Consider the following 18,539-nt stretch of genomic DNA (forward strand, 5'->3'; position numbering starts at 1 on the left):
TATCACTGTGGTGCTGATTTAGACATCCTGTTTACTTTTATTCATTTTCTCAGTTATGGGTTGATTCAGTGCTAAGAGCCTGTTTTGCAATCCTTAGCACAGGAGACAGAAGGGCTGCTAACCAAAGCAGCTAAACACTGTTCAGAGTCACCAAGGTTATATGGCTAAAGAGTATATCCTCTGCCAAATTCCTTCTGTTATCTCTATATATTAGTTCAGTTTGCAATATTTCAGTGCCATGTGCATAATAGTTGAGTGGAAACAGAGTTTCCAACATGTCCCTGATGAATACAATTTGCAACTACAGTTGCAGTTGAATGCCAGTTTTCAATGCCAGTTGAAAACAAAACTAGGAGGTGAATGTTTTAACTGATAAAATGCTTATCTAGGTGAGAAATAATGTTTGTTTTGATAAATAATGAAAATAATTGAATTTCATAAAGGAGAGTATTCTGTGTGATTGAAAGTCTGCACAGTTTTTGTAATTGAAGAAAAATCAGGAAAACGGGAATTCACGTGTGTGTTTATTTTTTTATTTTAATCATCATAAGCAATTTTAAAGAAAGAAAGGTGCTATAATCTTGCTTGGACTAAGTAAATTAGTTTCTTTGTTATAGTCTGACATGATAATGGCTACAAACTTTTAAATGTAGGGTCATTCTGGCACTTACTGTGCTGCTTCTCTCAACAGAGCTGAACTTTATCGGGCTTCAGGGAAGTTTGAGCTACTCGATCGCATTCTGCCAAAGTTACGAGCTACTAACCATCGTGTGCTTCTTTTTTGTCAAATGACATCACTAATGACCATTATGGAAGACTACTTTGCATTTCGAAATTTCCTTTACTTGCGTCTCGATGGTAAGCTAAATGGAAAAAAAAAAAGAATAAATAGCAAGATAGGTAGCATTCTTCATTAGTTTGGGCATGGAAGCCCTGGGTTCTCTTCATGGTGTCTTCCTAGCACACCAGTGCTGTGATGTGACTATACAAAAGTGTAAACAGGTTCAAAAAATTACTTTATAAATCTGCAAGGATATTTATCGTGAAATTATGGCAGTAGACCCTTAAGCTGCAATTTACTGGAATTTTCCTTTTTCTTCCAGACGAGGTACTGAGCAAGATATGCTTTTGTCTCTGTTCATAGAGTTAAGTAGTTTTCCCTGGCTCTTTCAGCATTTTCTTTCATGTGTTTAACCTGCAGATTATTTGGTTAAGGGATTGTTTTGATGAGCACTCAGGTCTGTTCATGAAATGCAGATTATGTAGAAATTTGATGCTTAGGGGCTCATCTCTTTTTCACAAAGGGTTTAAAATCCAGGGTCCCAATCAGTCATCACTATCTAAGTTGTCTGAAGATATTCTCATGATAAGAGATGGTAATGCCACTGCTGTGCCTACATTCCAGTGGAATTCATTGATTTTTATCAGTTTAAAGTTCAACTGCTATTCTCCACAGTCTGAATTTCAGGGACAGGTAAATTAGTACCTGTAGCTTTCTTCCTGAATTTCACAGGAAAATCAGAAGCCTTGATTCCTTCATATGTAGATAAGTTTTACTACCTTGGAATGAAAAGATGATTTAGAAATATTGTGGAGTATTGTTCAATATCTTTGTTCAGTATATTTATTGAATATTCAGTATGTTTATAGATTTTCTAGATGAGGAGATCAAGTATACCCTCAGTAAATTCACAGTGACACCAAGTTGGGTGGGAATGTCGCTTTAGTCTGCTGGAGGATAGCAGGGCTCCACAGAGGGATCTGGACAGACTGAATCATTGGCCAAGTACCGGGTCCTGCCCTTGAGTCACAACAACCCCAGACAGCACCACAGGCAAGGGGAGGAGTGGCTGGAAAGCTACCCAGCTGAAAAGGACCCGGGGATGCTGGTGAAAAGCAGCCGAACACGATCCAGCAGTGTGCCCAGATGGCCAAGAAGGCCAGAGGTATCCTGGCCTATATCAGCAATAGTGTGTCCTTGCAGGACCAGGGCAGTGATCGTCCCTCTGTCCTCAGCACTGATGAGGCCACACCTCGAGTCCTATGTGCAGTTCTGGGGAACATCGAGGTGCTGGAGCATGTCCAGAAAAGGACAGTGGAGCTGGTAAAGGGTCTAGAGGATAAATTAAACAAGAAGTGGCAGGGGGAGTTGGGGTTATTTAGCCTGGAGAACATAAGGCTGAGAGGGGACCTTATCATTCTCTACAGCATCCTGAAAGGAGGTTGTAGCCAGATGGTGGTCAGCCTCTTCTACTGGGCAACTAGTGACAGGATGAGAGGACATAGTCTTAAGCTGCAACAGGAGAGGTTTAGGTTGGACATTAGGAAGAATTTCTTCACAGGAATGATGATTAAACTTTGGAATGGATGGAATAGACTACCCAGGGAGGTGGTGGAGTCACCTGGAGGTGTTTAAGAAAAGACTGAATGTCTTGTTGATGTGATGGTGTTCAGTTAAAGGTTGTACTTGATCTCAGGGGTCTTTTCCAATCTAGTTGATTCTGTGATGGATTCTGCAATTCTGTAAAAGGAAAACAGGGTATCCCACCTGAGTTTTAAACCTGTTTGCCACATAATGTCTTTGTCATAACTGTCCTAAGAACATACTAGCATGCTAACAAAGCCCTCTTCACACCTCTGGCCTGCAGGTATTTTAATGCTTCCATTCAAGAAAGATTAATTATATTACATTGTAAATGTTTTAAATAACCTTACATCACGTGTTTTTAAATGAATTCTTTTTCACGCCAGGATGTTTACGGCAAGATGTGGTATGGTAAATACACCTCCTTGTTTTAAGATTTTCCAGTTAGTTCATTAAATTAGATGAACCGTTTTTCTTCTTTTCCGATTTTGTAATTATCTACCATACTGGAATGCAATGTTTATGTATATTCTATCCAGCTGTCTTCTCATTTAGAGTGTTTTCTACCCAATTGGTGTAGGTACCTTACCCAGTTAAGGGGTTCAGTGGGCCAGCAGTTTGGCTATGTGGTTGTGGTGGCTCTGGGTGGGATGGAGTTAACTTTCCTCCTGGCAGCCCATATAGTGCTGTGCTTTGCATTTGTGGTACAGCAGGGTTGATAACTCTCCGGTGATACCACTCCAGTGTTTTGGCTATTGCTGAGCAGCACTGCAGAGTGTCAGAGCTTTCTCTGCAAACCACCCCTCCACCCCAGAGGCCAGTAGGCTGAAGGTGAACTGGGACCCAGATGAGACAGCTGACCAAACTGACAAAATGGGTGCAAACAGCAATACAAGCTGAGGGAAGAGGATGCAGGGACATTCCTTGTTGTGGCATTTGTCTTCCCAGTTACTCATTATGAGTGCTGAGACCCTGCTGTCCAAGAAGTGGGTGGACATCTGGCTGCTGATGGGAAGTAGTAAATACATTCCTCTTCTTGCCTTGCTGGCATATGCACCTTTCACTTTTATTAAGCTGCCTTTTTATCAGCACGGGGGCTTTTCTGTCTTATTTTCTCCTCATGTACTGTTGAGGTGGGGGGGGTAAGGGTATCTGGCAACCAGCTGAGGTCAACCCACTGTAATAATAAAAAAAGCTTGATCTTCTGTCCATATATCACCCTCAAGATAGGACATTTTTAGAATTTTCAGTCCTTTAGTATTAATTATGACTCTGAAGGCAAACAGTGACATTTCGATAAATCTCTGTATAAGTAGCTTTTAAAAATATTTAATGCTGTTACAGCCAGAAGGCATTAATCAAAGCTAGAGCTCTCTTCTGTTTGTGTATAGTAACTTCAGTTGAAATTTATGTGAGTCATGAAAATGTATAACAATGTTAGCCAACATTTTAAGATTTACTTTTGAAAATTCAAGATAAATACTTTTAAAGAGATATTTAGAAGTCCGTCTCTTACATGTGATAGGCAGTTGACTAAAACATTTGTGGCCAGTGTTTATTCTGTGTGACATAAAATGTGGCAGAGGTGTCAAAGAGCAGTGCACTAAAATTACCCTTCCACATCTACTTTTAGCAACTGACATTGTATTTATATTATTTCAGTTCACATCTTTGTTATAGGATATTCATATTTTTTTCTTTTCAGGGACAACAAAGTCAGAGGATCGAGCTGCTCTGTTGAAGAAGTTCAATGAACCTGGATCACAATACTTTATCTTCTTGCTGAGTACAAGGGCTGGAGGGCTAGGCTTAAATCTCCAGGCTGCTGACACTGTTATAATCTTTGATAGCGACTGGAATCCTCATCAGGTTATTTTTATTTTCTTATCTTCATGAAATGTGCAAAGAATTCATGATTCATTTTTGAATTTAAATAGGAGATATAGCCTGGGATGAAAGGAGAAAGATCCAGGTAAGTACTGAGAATGGATCACCAGGAAAAGAGGGATCAGACCACTTTGTCTTATTTAAAAAAGCCAAAAGATGTAACTGAAGTATGTCTTTTCCACCTTTTTTTTTTCCTTTTTTGTTTTTAAGAACGGAAGTGAGATATTTCTTGGAGTACATAGCCATATGTGTGTTTTCAGTGATGTCGCTTATCTGTGCAAATCCCATCATAGCCAATGGCCATGTGTAAAAGTAAGGGAAGAGAGACTAAAAAGAGTTTTACTCTCTCTCTGTTTTACCTAACAGGACTTGCAGGCGCAAGATAGAGCTCACCGAATTGGTCAGCAGAATGAAGTTCGAGTCCTGCGACTGTGCACTGTGAACAGTGTGGAAGAGAAGATACTTGCTGCTGCGAAGTATAAGCTGAATGTAGATCAAAAAGTTATTCAGGCAGGAATGTTTGATCAGAAATCTTCAAGCCATGAAAGGAGAGCCTTCCTACAGGCTATACTGGAGCATGAAGAGGAAAATGAGGTAAGGTAGTTAGAAATTATTAGAAAGAGGATGTTCCAGGAAGTATGGAGTAATTTTTTTTAATCATTTACAAAGATTTTCATTTCCTTTGAAATTAGAAATGTCATCATATTCTTACTATCAGTCAGAGAAATAACTTAATTTTTCTCTTTTTTATTGTCTCAGTAATAGGTTATAATGTAATGGTTATGAAGTAATGGTTACGATTAAATCTTAGTGTAGAATTAGGCATTGTAACTTAAAACCCATTCTGCCCTTCATAATTTTGGCAAATAATTGCATTCAAAAAAGATTTTTTCCAGAACAATTCCTAAATCCTATAAACCAGTTCCTAAATCCCATTTATATGTAGGTAATTTGATTTTCAGACATGCTGAGCAATTAGCACTGCCTAGGTTCAGTCATGAAAAATCAGGCCTATTGTGCCTCTTTTGGAAGATCTTAAGAGTTAAGGTCTGCTTTGATGTGCTTTGGGCTTAGGGCAATCCAGCAAAATAACTGCTTCTTTCGGGGGCTGTGTCTAGCCTGGACTTCTCATCACCACTTCCCCTTCAAGAAACAATTAGCTGATTAAAAAGAGCCGTCAAGTCTTCTCTTACAGTAGTGGACAGTGAAGTTACAGAATTACTCACTGTATGTCCCTGTCTCTTCATTGTCTTGTTCTATGGAACTGTGAGTGTGGAATGATGAGCCTATTCTTTTGCCTGTCACTGCAGATTCTTCTCTTAATTTGAAGAAAATTCAGCATTTGGACAAAAGCAGTATTTGGGGGAAAGCAAATAAATGTATCAATTGTACTGGTAACACACACACAAAAAATCCTGTTCTGTGGTGACTTTTTCTCAACTTGAAAATACCTTGTACTAGTTAAAGACAAAGAGATTTTGAGACTGATTTTGCCTCTGAGTATGCCTTGTATATCTGAGTATGGTGCATACTGAAAGAAAGAAGGTTCTATAGCCTGTGTTTCACTGGCATCCTTCATTACATGGTGTAAAGTTTCAAAGACTGAGGAGTTTACTTCTTCAGTCATTAATCCTTTTGTGTAAACTCTGTCTTGTGCATTTAGAAAATATAGTGCATCATTAAGGTGGAATTTTGTATTGTTTTAGTATTTTCCTAAAATTAGAGTGATAAACGTTATCAGTAATTGTCTTTTATTTGTGGTGTCAAAGCGTAACACGGTGATACATATGTACCATTTTTGATTAAATAAAACCGTAGTTCTAAAGCAGCCAATGCTATCTATATTAGTAGATAGATTAACTTGAAATGAGCAGAAATATTGAGTAAGCCTATGTTTTGGTTTTTTTAATCGATGTAAATTTGTTATGTTTTCAAAGCCCTAGAAAATATTTATCTAACTGGTTCTGAAGTCAGACCTGTAGCTCAGGGACTACTTGACTTGCGTTATTTCATAGATAGCGTCAGAACAATCTACTTCTTGTGTGTTGTTCAGATACATTTGGTCTGTCATCCTGAAGCAAGCAGATTTGATCAAGGTTTGTTTGCCATAGCACAGCATCAGTGTTTAAAGTAAGCATTGATGTTGGTGTCTGACTTCTAACAGCAGACTGAAGCTTTGAAGGAATACTTCTTTGTGAACAGAGACTATGCAAAATTTGCCTAAACACTAAAACTCTTGAGGGACTAAGAGGGATTGAATTTGCACCATCCTGCACATTGCTTCTTCATTGCAGCAGCACTGAAAACAAATTTGAGTATCATATGAGAGATTGACTGGAAAAAAGTGAATCTCTCAGTTAAAGTTAATATATCAACAGTAATATCATCCATATTAAAACAACTTTGACTTGCAAATATATACTAGCACATCTAAAAAAGAGATTGTGTAGCGATCACCTAGTTAAATATTCCCATGCTAAGCATGCTTTAAACTTGTCACACTTACATGTAGAGCACTGTTTGTACTTTCTTAGTAGTTTTTGTAAGTTTAGCATTGAAACTCCCTTATTTTTCTTTCTTCTTTCCTCTTCTTTTTGCACTTTTTTCTTTCAGCAGTGCTAGATAAAGGAAAGAGGTAATTTCTGTGTATTTAGAAAGATTTTTTAGAATAACAGCAGTGTATTGCAAGTGATTAGAAGTAACTTGTTCATGGAGTAATTTTGTATTAGCACTGGTATTTATTTTCAGTTTTTTCTTCTGCCAAGTCTACCTGGTTGGCAACAGTATTATTCAGATTAACTGCAGATAATACGGACACAGCTTCTGCTGTGGGACCCCTGATTTTTGTCAGATCAACAATTATTTTGAGATGGTAGGAAGTGTGTGAAACTTTCAGGATGATCACCTTCATAAAAGAATCTTTTTTTCTCTCTGTATGTAACCATGTGACTTTCTTTTTTTTGAACATTGAAGGAGCAATGAGTAGAAGAAGAACCAGCTATCACTTTCCAATTTGCTTTGTTCATGTTAGATTATATGTTCATTAAGGTACAAAGGTGTTCTCTGAGAATTGCATCAATAAGAACTGGGAATTTTTTCTGAGTTGTAGAAATCCTGCCACTGGAGGGAAGATAGGTGGATATATAGAGGCCTTTTTTCTTCATTTTGGAAAAAAAAATAGCTACAGGATGTTAGGTTTTGGGGTGTTATATGCAGCATCCTATACTCTCATTACACTGGGTTCAAAATATGAGTTTTCGTGAGAATTACAGGTCTCTGGTATACTGTAATAACAGGTTTAGAAAACCCTATGAAGGAATCACTCTGTAGTTTTACGGTTTTGAGTGACCTGTTGTCTGGGCTTTCATAGTAATTCAGGGAGGGAAACTGAAATTGTGGACTCTGATTGTGTTAAAATGGGTATCATAAGTGTTCAGCTTTAACATTTTTCATTGAACACTACAGTTGTAAATTGTTTTTCAAGTGTCTGTTTCTGTTTTTATGGCATAACTGATTTTGTCGAAGTAAAATTTTCACATCTCAATTTGTAAGCAGACAGTGGACAAGAGAAAGGGATTCAGCAGTGTTATTTTCCAGTATAAAGACATATTTCATTTTTTTTTGTTTAATTAGGACTTCTTCATTCTCCTTGCTTTGGCAGCAAAGACCTCAAAATGTAGAATAGTATATCTGGGGGAGCAGTGTAGAACAGCAGAATGAAAATACATTTTAACCAAAGCACTGACTATGCTTCTGACCCAGGATAACCACAACCCAAATTTTCCTCATTGTGTATTTGTTCATTTCCAATTCTTGAATTAAGAAGGTAGTAATAAGTCCCAATTGTCTCTCTGATTGTTATTTTTGGGTTACTTCTGAATAGCTGAACATTTTAAAAGTTTCAGTTTCACTTTTGAGTGTTTCACACATATTGTCAGAGAGGGAGGGTCAGTGGAGCTCTGACTTGATGGAGGCTGTTACTTCAAATTGCATGTAACTTCTTTCTAATAATTTTATCCATCTTTTTAACCAGGAGGAGGATGAAGTTCCTGATGATGAGACTCTGAATCAGATGATTGCTCGACGTGAGGAGGAATTTGATCTCTTTATGGTAAGGATGGTGTGATTATAAGTAGATTTTCTTCTCTAGTGTTTTTAACTAAGGCTTTAACCTTTCGTCATTAAATTTTGGAAAACTTTATTGGAGGAATATGCTTTATTTACTTGCATTGTTTATCTGAGGAAGGAAGTGTAGTCTGCTTAAACACAGACTTCCTCACATGACAGAAAGACACAGAGATCCTTGCTGTCAGTACAGTGAAACAGTGACAATCTGGAGGAAGAATCTGACGCAACCTGAGAAATTTGTAGAGCAAAAACTGTAGTCACAGTTTGGCTTGCTAATCCTACAGCATCCTTTTGCTATTCAACATTTTTTCTTCCTTTTGGGCTTTGATGTTGGCAAGGACAACTACAGGAACTTAACTAGATAGCAAATTAGTAGACTTAACTGTTGTTTTCTCTGTGAGTTAGCTGGTGTTTGCTGATGTTTTTTTCAAGGGCCCAGTTTCTTGCATCTCTGCTGCTACAGCTGTTGAACAGTTACCAAAACAGAGCTAGTGACAGTAGTTCAAATGTAAGCCACTCATTTTTATTACTACTTCCCTTTTTGTTAATGCTACTGCAGCACCGATGGAATAATTACTAGAATGTCTGTATAGGCATGGCTCTTGGCTTATTGAATGTTATCTCAGAAAAACTGAAATCTCTAAAATCAGGCTGCACAGAAAATGAGTGCTTACAGACACCTGTCTTTTTAAACTTTGCATCAGTGATTCGAGTGTAAGGAGATTTACGTGACAGAAACCAAGAGGTGGCCATTCAATCCAAAACTCAAAAGAAATAGTTTCATCCGAATTATTGACTGAACGTACTCTGCTTTCTGTGAAAGTAGATTTGTGCTGGTAGTAGAAGAACTTCTGAGTATTTCTTCTTCAGACTCAGAAGGGAAGAACTAATCCTTGAATTGAAAGTAGCTGATGAATTTATGTCTATTAGCAGGAAATTTTAAAAACTTCATCTTTTAGTATTAAATTTGAAGGTTATTTTTGTAAAACTGTTGGTGGGCCTAGAGTGAAGACAGTTTTAGGATTCTGTGGATTTAATTTATGTTTTTCATATTAATTGACATGGAAGTTTTTAGGGGAAAGTGAAGAATTGCAGTAGGTAATAAAAATTTGAAAAGGCAAAAGTATGCTTTGAAAGCCAGAGTTTGAAAATAGTAAGACAGATAGAATGAAGTTAAATATTAATGGATAAGAAATAATTTTAATTGTTCATAAAAAATGGTTTTAATTTTAGTAAACTGTTTAATTATAAAAGAAAAATCTGAAAAGAAAATTTGGCAGTCAGGGCTCTTTGTCTTCTTTTTATCAGTATTTCAGGTCTTGTACAGTCAGATAAAAAGCACAGGCTGTATTCTCCCTACCTTAGTGATACCTGTGTCTCCCTAGAGATAATACCTCTGAATTGATGCATCTGTGTCTTGGCTAGGGTTGTACAAGGATGACATGTCTAGTTGGCCTCCTGTGTTAAATGCAGCATCATGCATACAAGGAAGGGGTTTGCACATAGTTGAAAACATTTTTTATGAAGGTTTACTGGCCGAAGCAGTAGCCTGTTACAATGCTACAGCCAATTCTGATGCTAGTCTATTAATATTATTTTTTTTCAAATATGAAATTAAATGCTTGGTCACCATCTGTTTGTTTTCTCTGCTTAGCAAATAATTACTGAGTAATAAGTACTGTATGACTCTTCAAAAGGCCTAATTGAAATGGGTATTCATATTACCTGATTTGGGTACTTAAGAAAATGCAGATGCAATTCACAGAACCATAGGAAACTTGATCAGCATATAGTCAATAGAGAAAGGTGGATGCTTCCCCAGGAGGATTATGAAGTATCTCACTGGTGAGTAGGTCATGGGAATGTATCCTGGTATCCATATCTGTTTTCTGAGGTAATTGCTCACCACACTTGAAATTAATTTATATGCTTATTCAAATTTTTTAATTATTTAAATTTCAGCTGAAAGTCTTAACATTACCTTCTAATGTTCTTAACACTTTATCCAACATTATCTGGTATTTTTGTGTTTTGTTTTTTGTCTAGTACAGCAGTATGATCAGGAAAAATTCAGGTTTAAGCATGTTGGCTTTCTGGCACTGTAAAGCTTGCACTGTAGGCAAGCTCTTCTCTGAATTTATTAATTCTCTTTTGATTCTTCTTTTCTAATACGAACTTCTAAATTTTCTTCTACTGATATTCAGGCACACAAAACTGTGTGTTTTCAATTATTCCTTTTAGTTACATAACACTAACACCTTATGGGGACATCGTGAGGGAATGATTAGTATTTGCAGATCACATACAAAAATACAAAAAGCCTGTGCAAATAAGGAAGAGTTTTTTTAATTAACAGAACACAGCAGTGTTCTTGTGATCTGCTTTTTGTCACTTGGCTGCTTCGTTGTCTTAGTTACTTCAGTGAAAGCTAGTTGTGGAATAGTGAATATGACTGAAAATTAACAAATGAGTGTAGCTTTTTCTTTTCATAGTTGCATTTTAGAAGTATTTAGGAGTATCATGAAAGGCAAATACCTGTGAAGGACTTGTTTAACGTTTCAGGTATCAGTAGATAGGTAGACATTTACATAGTAAGCTCAATAATTGCCCTTAAAACTTTTTTATCCTTTCTCAATTCCCATTGCAGCGTATGGACATGGACCGTCGCAGGGAGGATGCCAGAAACCCTAAGCGTAAGCCACGCTTGATGGAGGAGGATGAATTACCATCCTGGATTATTAAGGATGATGCTGAAGTTGAAAGGCTTACATGTGAAGAAGAAGAAGAAAAAATATTTGGTAGAGGATCCCGTCAGCGCAGGGATGTGGACTACAGTGATGCTCTCACAGAAAAACAGTGGCTGCGGGTAGGTTGTGCCTTCTAGTTGATTGGTTGGTTTTTTTACATTTGAAATTTAGTCATTTGTGGTGGGGTTTATTTTTTTTGCTTTGAAGACTGCAGCAGGGAAAACACAATGTAGTAGTTAGGCCTAAAATATCCTTATTATCCGGGTTTTGCTGCAGTGTTGAAGGCATAAATAAGTTTTGAACTGCACTGCAGAAAGTTAAATCAGTGTTTTTAAGTGCTGAATCAGGACTATGGTAGCATTCAGTTGGAACTATTCTATTGCCATGGATCTTGACATATTTCTTACATCTTTAGACACTTTCATATGTGTCATCTTTCAGATATGCAAAGAATTCTTTTGTGGTAGAGGAGACTAGTAATCAATGTATATTACAACTTTCTGTGCTGCAGAAGCTATGTTTTTAAATACCTGAATTTAACCCTTTTAAGAATTTGGAAATTTTCACATAAGTTTCCTTTCTCTCAGGCTATTTCATTTCCAAATCTTGAGCATGTCTTGGCTCCACTAAGATCAAAATACCTGATTTAAGAATTTAAGGCCTGAAAGCAAAGATTCTAAACTTAACTCAGACAAAATTTGTGATTTTGTTGTACTTAAGGATTCTTGCTGTTCTGTGAAATACACATCTAGTGAGTAATAATGCATGTGTCTTTTCAGAGTGGGAGTAAATATAGGAAGGAGCATGGTGAGGATTGATTGTTGGAAAGTCTTTTCAGAACAAGGAAATTTGATAATATTATGATTTCGAAAACTTATAGATAAAGTATTTTAAGAGCAAAACTAAGCTACATGATTTGACTGAGTAAGTTTTATTGTAGAAGAACAACAGACAATACCAACATGAATATACAGTGTAGTATTTGTGTATAATTTACTAAAGATAGGTAAAAATCTTAACCTACTTAGTTTCAAATGTGATGTTGGTGTGAGTGCATTGTGTAATACTGTGCTAGGAGCTAATCTGGATTGTGCTGCTTTGGGGAGAAAAGCTTTGAATGATACATCAGCTGTAAATTTAAGCAAGTCTGTAAAACTACGGGAGTTTTATACTTAGCATTTTCAAGGAGTCTGTGGAGAAGAAATACCTAGAAACATAAACTCCTGTCTGGATTCTTGAACATTTACCTTATCCTACAGTGGAAGTGCTTAGAGTATAAATCAAGGCCATTTTAAGCTAATTTTTTTAAATGATGAAATACTCTGGCTGTGGCGACATAGACGTTAGCTTTGTCTTTCATGTTTTGTGTCTTGAGTTGGCTGTAATACTTGTGTTAAGTGTTTTATTTTAAAAAATGGCAGCCGTAAAAGAAATCATCTGCAGGCAGAATCATCCAGTCCTATGTCGTTTATAATAGAAGATCATCTGACCTGTTCTTCTAGGCGTTCCTGAGCAGTGAATTTAAAAGTCCAGAGGGGAATGTTTTTAACTGTTTGAATTTTCCTTATATTTTACCTGAATTTTCCTGTTGGAATTAAAGCGACTTGGTTCTTGTCCTAATCACTGCTCATGCAGAACAGGCTAGTACCTTTGTTTTTTTCAACATTTTGTGTCATAGAAGAGTTGTCTCCCTGTTCAGTAAATTCATAAGATTAACAACCACTGCTTATGCAGTCTTTCCCCATAGTTCCTGTTTTCTAGCTTTTTTGATTGTTTTCACTGATTTCCCCTAGTTTTTCTACTTATAACTGGTGTCTTTCTACGGGTTTAATTGAAAGCTAGACATCAGAATTCCAGATGCAGCCTCATTTGAATAAGGAGGAGGAGTTTTCACATAATTTCTAGGAAACTTACCCCTCATAATCCAGTATTTCGTTTTCTTAACATGAAAGGTATTGACTCATGTTAAATTTTTGATCCAGTGTAAGACCTTAATCCTTTTCTGTGGATCTACTTCCTTGCCAGCTTTTTAAAATCATGTTTCATATAGTCGATCTTTCCTTCCTGGTGAGAGGATTTAGCATGCACCCTCGTTGAATGATATCCGAGTTTTCTTCACCAAAATTACTCTGAATTTTAAGCCTATCCTTAGGTGAACTTCTGGTCAGCTTGATGTTCTTTTGAGATTTAGTGGGCATACCTTCTATTCTGTGTTTCTAAAGACACTAAAAACACTGAAAAGTGCTAGACCATTTGATAAAGAATCATTAAGGACTACTATGAAAACAATTTCTTAGCAGGTCTCCATATACTTGGTAGTGGTTGTTTTCATTGTTTGCTTCTGAATCTGTTTTGTGAGGCCAAGTTAGAAACCTTGCTAGTCAAGATGGTATATATACTAACCCTTTCACACCATGGCTTGTTATTCTGTTGAGAGAAATTATTTTCCCTTCTCTCTATTGTGTTATTAAGCATGTTTTCAGATTAGCTGTTACCTAAGTCAGATTGCTTCACAGTGCATGCACTAACTCTACTGCATACACAGTTTAACATGCTTTCAGGTGCCCTTGAGAGTGTGTTGAAACAAATACAAGAGTAGGAACTGCCAACACTTTTTAGACTCCTTTTGATGGAATTACATTTATAGTGTAACACTGCTTATGCACATTCAGAGTAAAACTCCTAGTTGAGTAGATAATGAAATGTAAGCAAAGTTTTCTGAGTTTTTTAATCTTATTTTTCATGTGTGTAAAATGGAGTTCTTTGTCACGCCCATTGGCCTTTCAGCAGAATCACTTTTGTCTTCTTTGAAGATGTGTTTGATTTTTCTGTAATGACATCTCTAGAATATGTCATAATAATTGTGTACAACATATTCAAGGGAATAATTAACTGTATAAACATTAAAAAAATGGTGTTATATAGTTTATAAGCACTTGTTTTTTGTGGCTTTGACACTGTAACCTATAATAGTCTCATGCATATTGCATGAAAACTGTAATTAATTGTTTAATGCTAATTTGGATGCAGCAAACTACTTATATCAGTAGTTTGCTGATTTAAGATAGAAGCAGTAAGTTCTGAATTGACTGATACTTTAATTCATAAGATACCCTTCTAACTGTGTTCTGTCTCATGCTGTTCTCCAAAGACAGGTCTATTGTTATTGCAGAAGGAGATTTATTTGCCAGCATCAAGGGATGCCCCTTATTTCTTTCTCTTGCTGTGGCTGCTGTTACAGCTTTATAGCTATCTTCTCATGAGGTTTTCTGAATAAAACTTTGCATTTCTAACCAGTAAATTAGTTTCATAATATCAATATCTAGTCTTCAGCCGTCTCTTTTTCTTTTATGTCTTATGGAGTTAACTAGATCTTTTCTAAGGAATTTTACCTCATTCAGCAGCCACAGCTTTGACTGTGAAGATAACTACTTACCCCTTCTCAGATGGACTCTGAACCCTCTGCTGACACACCCAACACTGAAAAGTGTAGTTCAGATCATGGCAGATGCCCACAGGATCTGCCATACACTTCAGGGTCTGTATGCATGCATGTATACTGACAAGTATGTCAGCTCCCTTGTTGCTAGGAGGTCAAGTACCTGAATTTGGAAGCAAGGGACGAAATAATTACAGAAGCCATATAATCATAGACAGTATTTAGTGAGATTGTACTGCTGCCCCAAACAACCTGACAGCCTCCCAGAAAATTTCTAAAACACAAACAGGCTTCATCACTAGCTGTCGCTGCAGCTTGCTGTTCTCTAACAGTTGGCATGACAACCGTACTTCCTTAAAAAAAAAAATCTGTAAGGAAGAGATTGCTTCCTGATTCTACAAAGCATTTCTATTCTGGAAGTATTTCACGCGTTAGCAGGTTCTGTCTCTGCACGACTTCTGACAGAACTACAAAATGCTTTACTGGATCCCATGGCATATTATTTTCTAGAGGGGTCATCTACTAAGAAGTCTATTGCCTAGCACAGGTTTCAAGAAACAGAGGATTTTTTTCTGAGTAGTTACAAGACCCTTAAGACAGTTGCATCTGGTTTCAGCTTCTCATTCAACTTAATTGCTGACTAGGTGATATGAATAAAGTTTTAGTCCCTAGTTGTTCAACTGAAATAGCTTTGCATGTTGGCCAGGGAAACATATCTGAGTACAAAATCAGCAGTATCTCATTTACATCATGCAGAATTGCAGAATTCATGCTTGTTTAGCTGATCTGAAAATTGTAAGTGAAATTCTGACATTTGGTTTGTAATTAATCAGTCTTAGTTAAAGAAAACCAGTGCTGGCTTTCACACATACAGAATATCTGATGAATAGTGTTTAACATAATCATGACAAATTTTATTTGTTTATATTTACTGACTGAGATTATGTTGTATAATAAATCAAACTACCTAGTGGGAAAATTGTTGGGCACATTTTCAAATACTTTCTCATCAGATGGAATTTTGCATAACTTTTTGATTTTACACACTCTCTAATAGTCTATTAGGTTAAGTTTGGCAGCAGAGAGTAAAGTTGGGCCAACTTGTGGCTACAACTTGGTATAAATCACTAAAAGTTTTTCAAGTAGGTTTGTGTTTTCTGTGAGACATTCACTTTTATGTATACAGCTTTAGAATCAATACTAGGAACATAATTCTAAGACCTGGTTTTGTAAACTGTGATGGTGGAATTTGATTTTACAGTAGTCTTCATTAGATACTGAAATAACTGAATGGAAAAATAGCATTCTATAATTGTTTTAGTCTATATTGGAGGCTGAAATTCTGAGAAGGAGAAAAAAATTAACTTTTAACCCATTGCATAGTTTATCTGAAAAGTTCATGTACATAATACCCCTGCACTCGTGTTTTTTTCTCTTCATTACTCCTCTATACCATTTTTGGTTACAATTGCAAAGTTTCCTGACTTGCCGCTAAACCTTGGGTATTTGCCCACAACATTTGAAGAAAGTTGCATTCTGACCTAAACTCTGCTCTGTAGTATTGAATTGTAATTCCAATTGATTTTTTTAAGCTGTAGGGGAGAACAAGTCACATTCAAAAGACTGTCACTGTTACAAAGTCTACTGTCCCAGGGTGTTATCTGTTTTGTGACCAGCAATCATCAGAATGCCCTAGGTACTCTTTTTTAGTGTGCAGTTTGAGGCCGATAAGTTTTATGCACGTGGAAGCTGATTTTTTGAAGGATTAGAAAGTTGGACGTGACTTTAAGGCCTTACTTAACCAAGTAATGACTATGTTCTGCATATTACTATGTATCTTTCGTGTCCTTGTCATGAAATTCAATTCAGAATCTACTTATGGAAAAAAATAGGTAGTTTTAAGTTCCAGTGAAATTAAAACTAATGAAGCAGTTTAGATGAAATGGGGTTTTCTTGGCTTTTCGTGGATGAGAGGGCATTTAAATGCATCTGCCTGATACCTTCAGTTCTCTGTTTTGACAAGATGATATTGTTAGTATATAAAGAAAAGGGCCTGATTTACACTCTGAGTGACTTTCTCAGAATGTGGAATCAGGATTGAGAGTATTAATTTTGGAAACTAAAAAAGTACTTTGAAATGCTTCTTCAATATTTTTGAGATATTCTCTGCAAAGTAATTTTTAGTGTTTGAAATGCATTCTCTTTGTGAGAAAGACCTCAAGTCAGGAAATCTGAACAGCTGTTTATGAGGAATACCAATCAGTAAAACATTGCCGTATTTTCATAGTATTCTTTTTTTTTAGTCTGTGATTTTGACTAGACAACGTTATATGTAAAGTACCATAACAAATAATAACATAATTTCAAGTGGAATTGTGCATCTATTCTCCTCTAGAAAAATTTTTACATGTAAGTCCCTTTATGTATTTTTTAAAAATGTGAGGAGTATTGTTAGTATTAGACTAAAATAAACTGCATTTTCTTTAACATAGCTTTAGTTTCTGACGTACCAAGTTTATATAGCCTGGAAGCTATGAGCTAAAACTCGGGGTTTCAGGTTTTGTTGTATTATTACTGTTTTGAGTGCAAATTTTTTCCTGACAAAAAATAGGTCCTGTGGTTAAGATGCCAGAAATACTGTTCAAATCAGCTGCCTGGAGAAGGGGAGAGTGAGGGGAGACCTCATTGCAGTCTGCAGCTTCCTGGCTTCCTCAGGAGGGGGAGCAAAGGGTAGGACTGATCTCTCTGGTGACCAATGACAGACCCAAGAGAATCGCCTGAAGTTGTGTCAGGGGAGATTTAGGTTGGATATTAGGAAGAGGTTCTTTACCCAGAGTGCGGTTGGACACTGGAACAGGCTCCCCAGGAAAGTGGTTATAGCACCAAGGCTGACAGAATTCAAGAAGCGTTTGGACAATATTCTCGGGCACATGGTGTGATTCTTGGGGATGGTTCTCTGCAGGGCTGGAAGTTGCAGTAAGTGATCCTTGTGGGTCTCTTCCAACTCAGGATATTCTGTGATTCTAAAACTAAAACCTAAACAACTGTTAAATAATTCACAAAATCTACAAGAAAAGAAGTCTGCATTAAAAGTGTAAAATATTATTGTTGCTGGGGCATATGGCAATGGAACGAGAAACAGCAAACATTTTAATACTTGGCTCCACTGGTATGTTCTCTGACATGCATGAACATACTGTGTTCATTGCTGTGTTCTCTGACATGCTTTGACAGTAACAATGATGGGTGATGTGCAGTAGCTAACCGTTTGTCACCTATTGATTTTTTAATAAAGACAGTATATTTTAATATGTTGAAAAAAGTAAATTAAAAATAATTAATAAAAAAAAAAAATGTTGCATTTGCAACATGGGCAAGAAGTTACCCATACCTTTCCAAGTGTATATTGTGGCTGAAGTATTTATTCACTAAGCAAACTGAGACCTTTTTTGTAGAAGGCCATCTTCTAAAGGCAGATCTGAGGTGATGGGAACCTTCATGCTGGCGTTTTTCATGCAGCAGGTGTGACAGGAAAAAGTAATTCTTCTGATGGATTGGCATGTGTGTAGAGCTCTGCTCCTTCTGTAGAAGTGATAGCAATTTGTGTCTTGTATGTAAACAAGTATGGAAGAACTAACAGCAAATACGGAAGAACAGGGAAGATTCAGACTGAATTTCTCAAAAATTACTCAGCCTATCCTTAGGCATGTCACAAGTAGCAGTTAGCTTCCTGAGTCATCTTGAAGTACCTTGCTTGATGAGTACAATAGTGTACTTCCTTACTCTAGCAGTAAAATTTTAATCTTAAAAAAAAAATCCCACAAAAACTTTGCAGTAAGCACAACCATATAATTTTGTCCTGTACTCTGAAATCATCATGTTTAGAGTGTTACAGTTTACGGTTTCATGGGTATCCATTATGTATCCTTTTCAGTTGCATCTGACATTTTTAGCTAGAATTCAAGGTCAGAAC

General features: G+C 36.7%; 1 protein-coding gene across 3 annotated transcripts in view; it reads left to right on the plus strand.

Moving 5' to 3' along the window:
* Window positions 1-18,539, plus strand: part of SMARCA2 (SWI/SNF related, matrix associated, actin dependent regulator of chromatin, subfamily a, member 2) — a 118,768-nt gene that overhangs the window by 70,126 nt on the left and 30,103 nt on the right. For all 3 annotated transcript variants that reach the window (XM_027709658.1, XM_027709660.1, XM_027709659.1), the window contains 5 exons: window positions 692-858; window positions 4,071-4,234; window positions 4,619-4,846; window positions 8,286-8,363; window positions 11,028-11,246. In XM_027709658.1, the coding sequence (XP_027565459.1) occupies window positions 692-858; window positions 4,071-4,234; window positions 4,619-4,846; window positions 8,286-8,363; window positions 11,028-11,246 (856 nt within the window). The remainder of the gene's footprint in view (window positions 1-691; window positions 859-4,070; window positions 4,235-4,618; window positions 4,847-8,285; window positions 8,364-11,027; window positions 11,247-18,539) is intronic.

Source organism: Neopelma chrysocephalum, unplaced genomic scaffold, assembly GCF_003984885.1.
Source record: "Neopelma chrysocephalum unplaced genomic scaffold, ASM398488v2 Primary Assembly neopelma1_96814, whole genome shotgun sequence".
Lineage (NCBI taxonomy): Eukaryota > Metazoa > Chordata > Aves > Passeriformes > Pipridae > Neopelma > Neopelma chrysocephalum.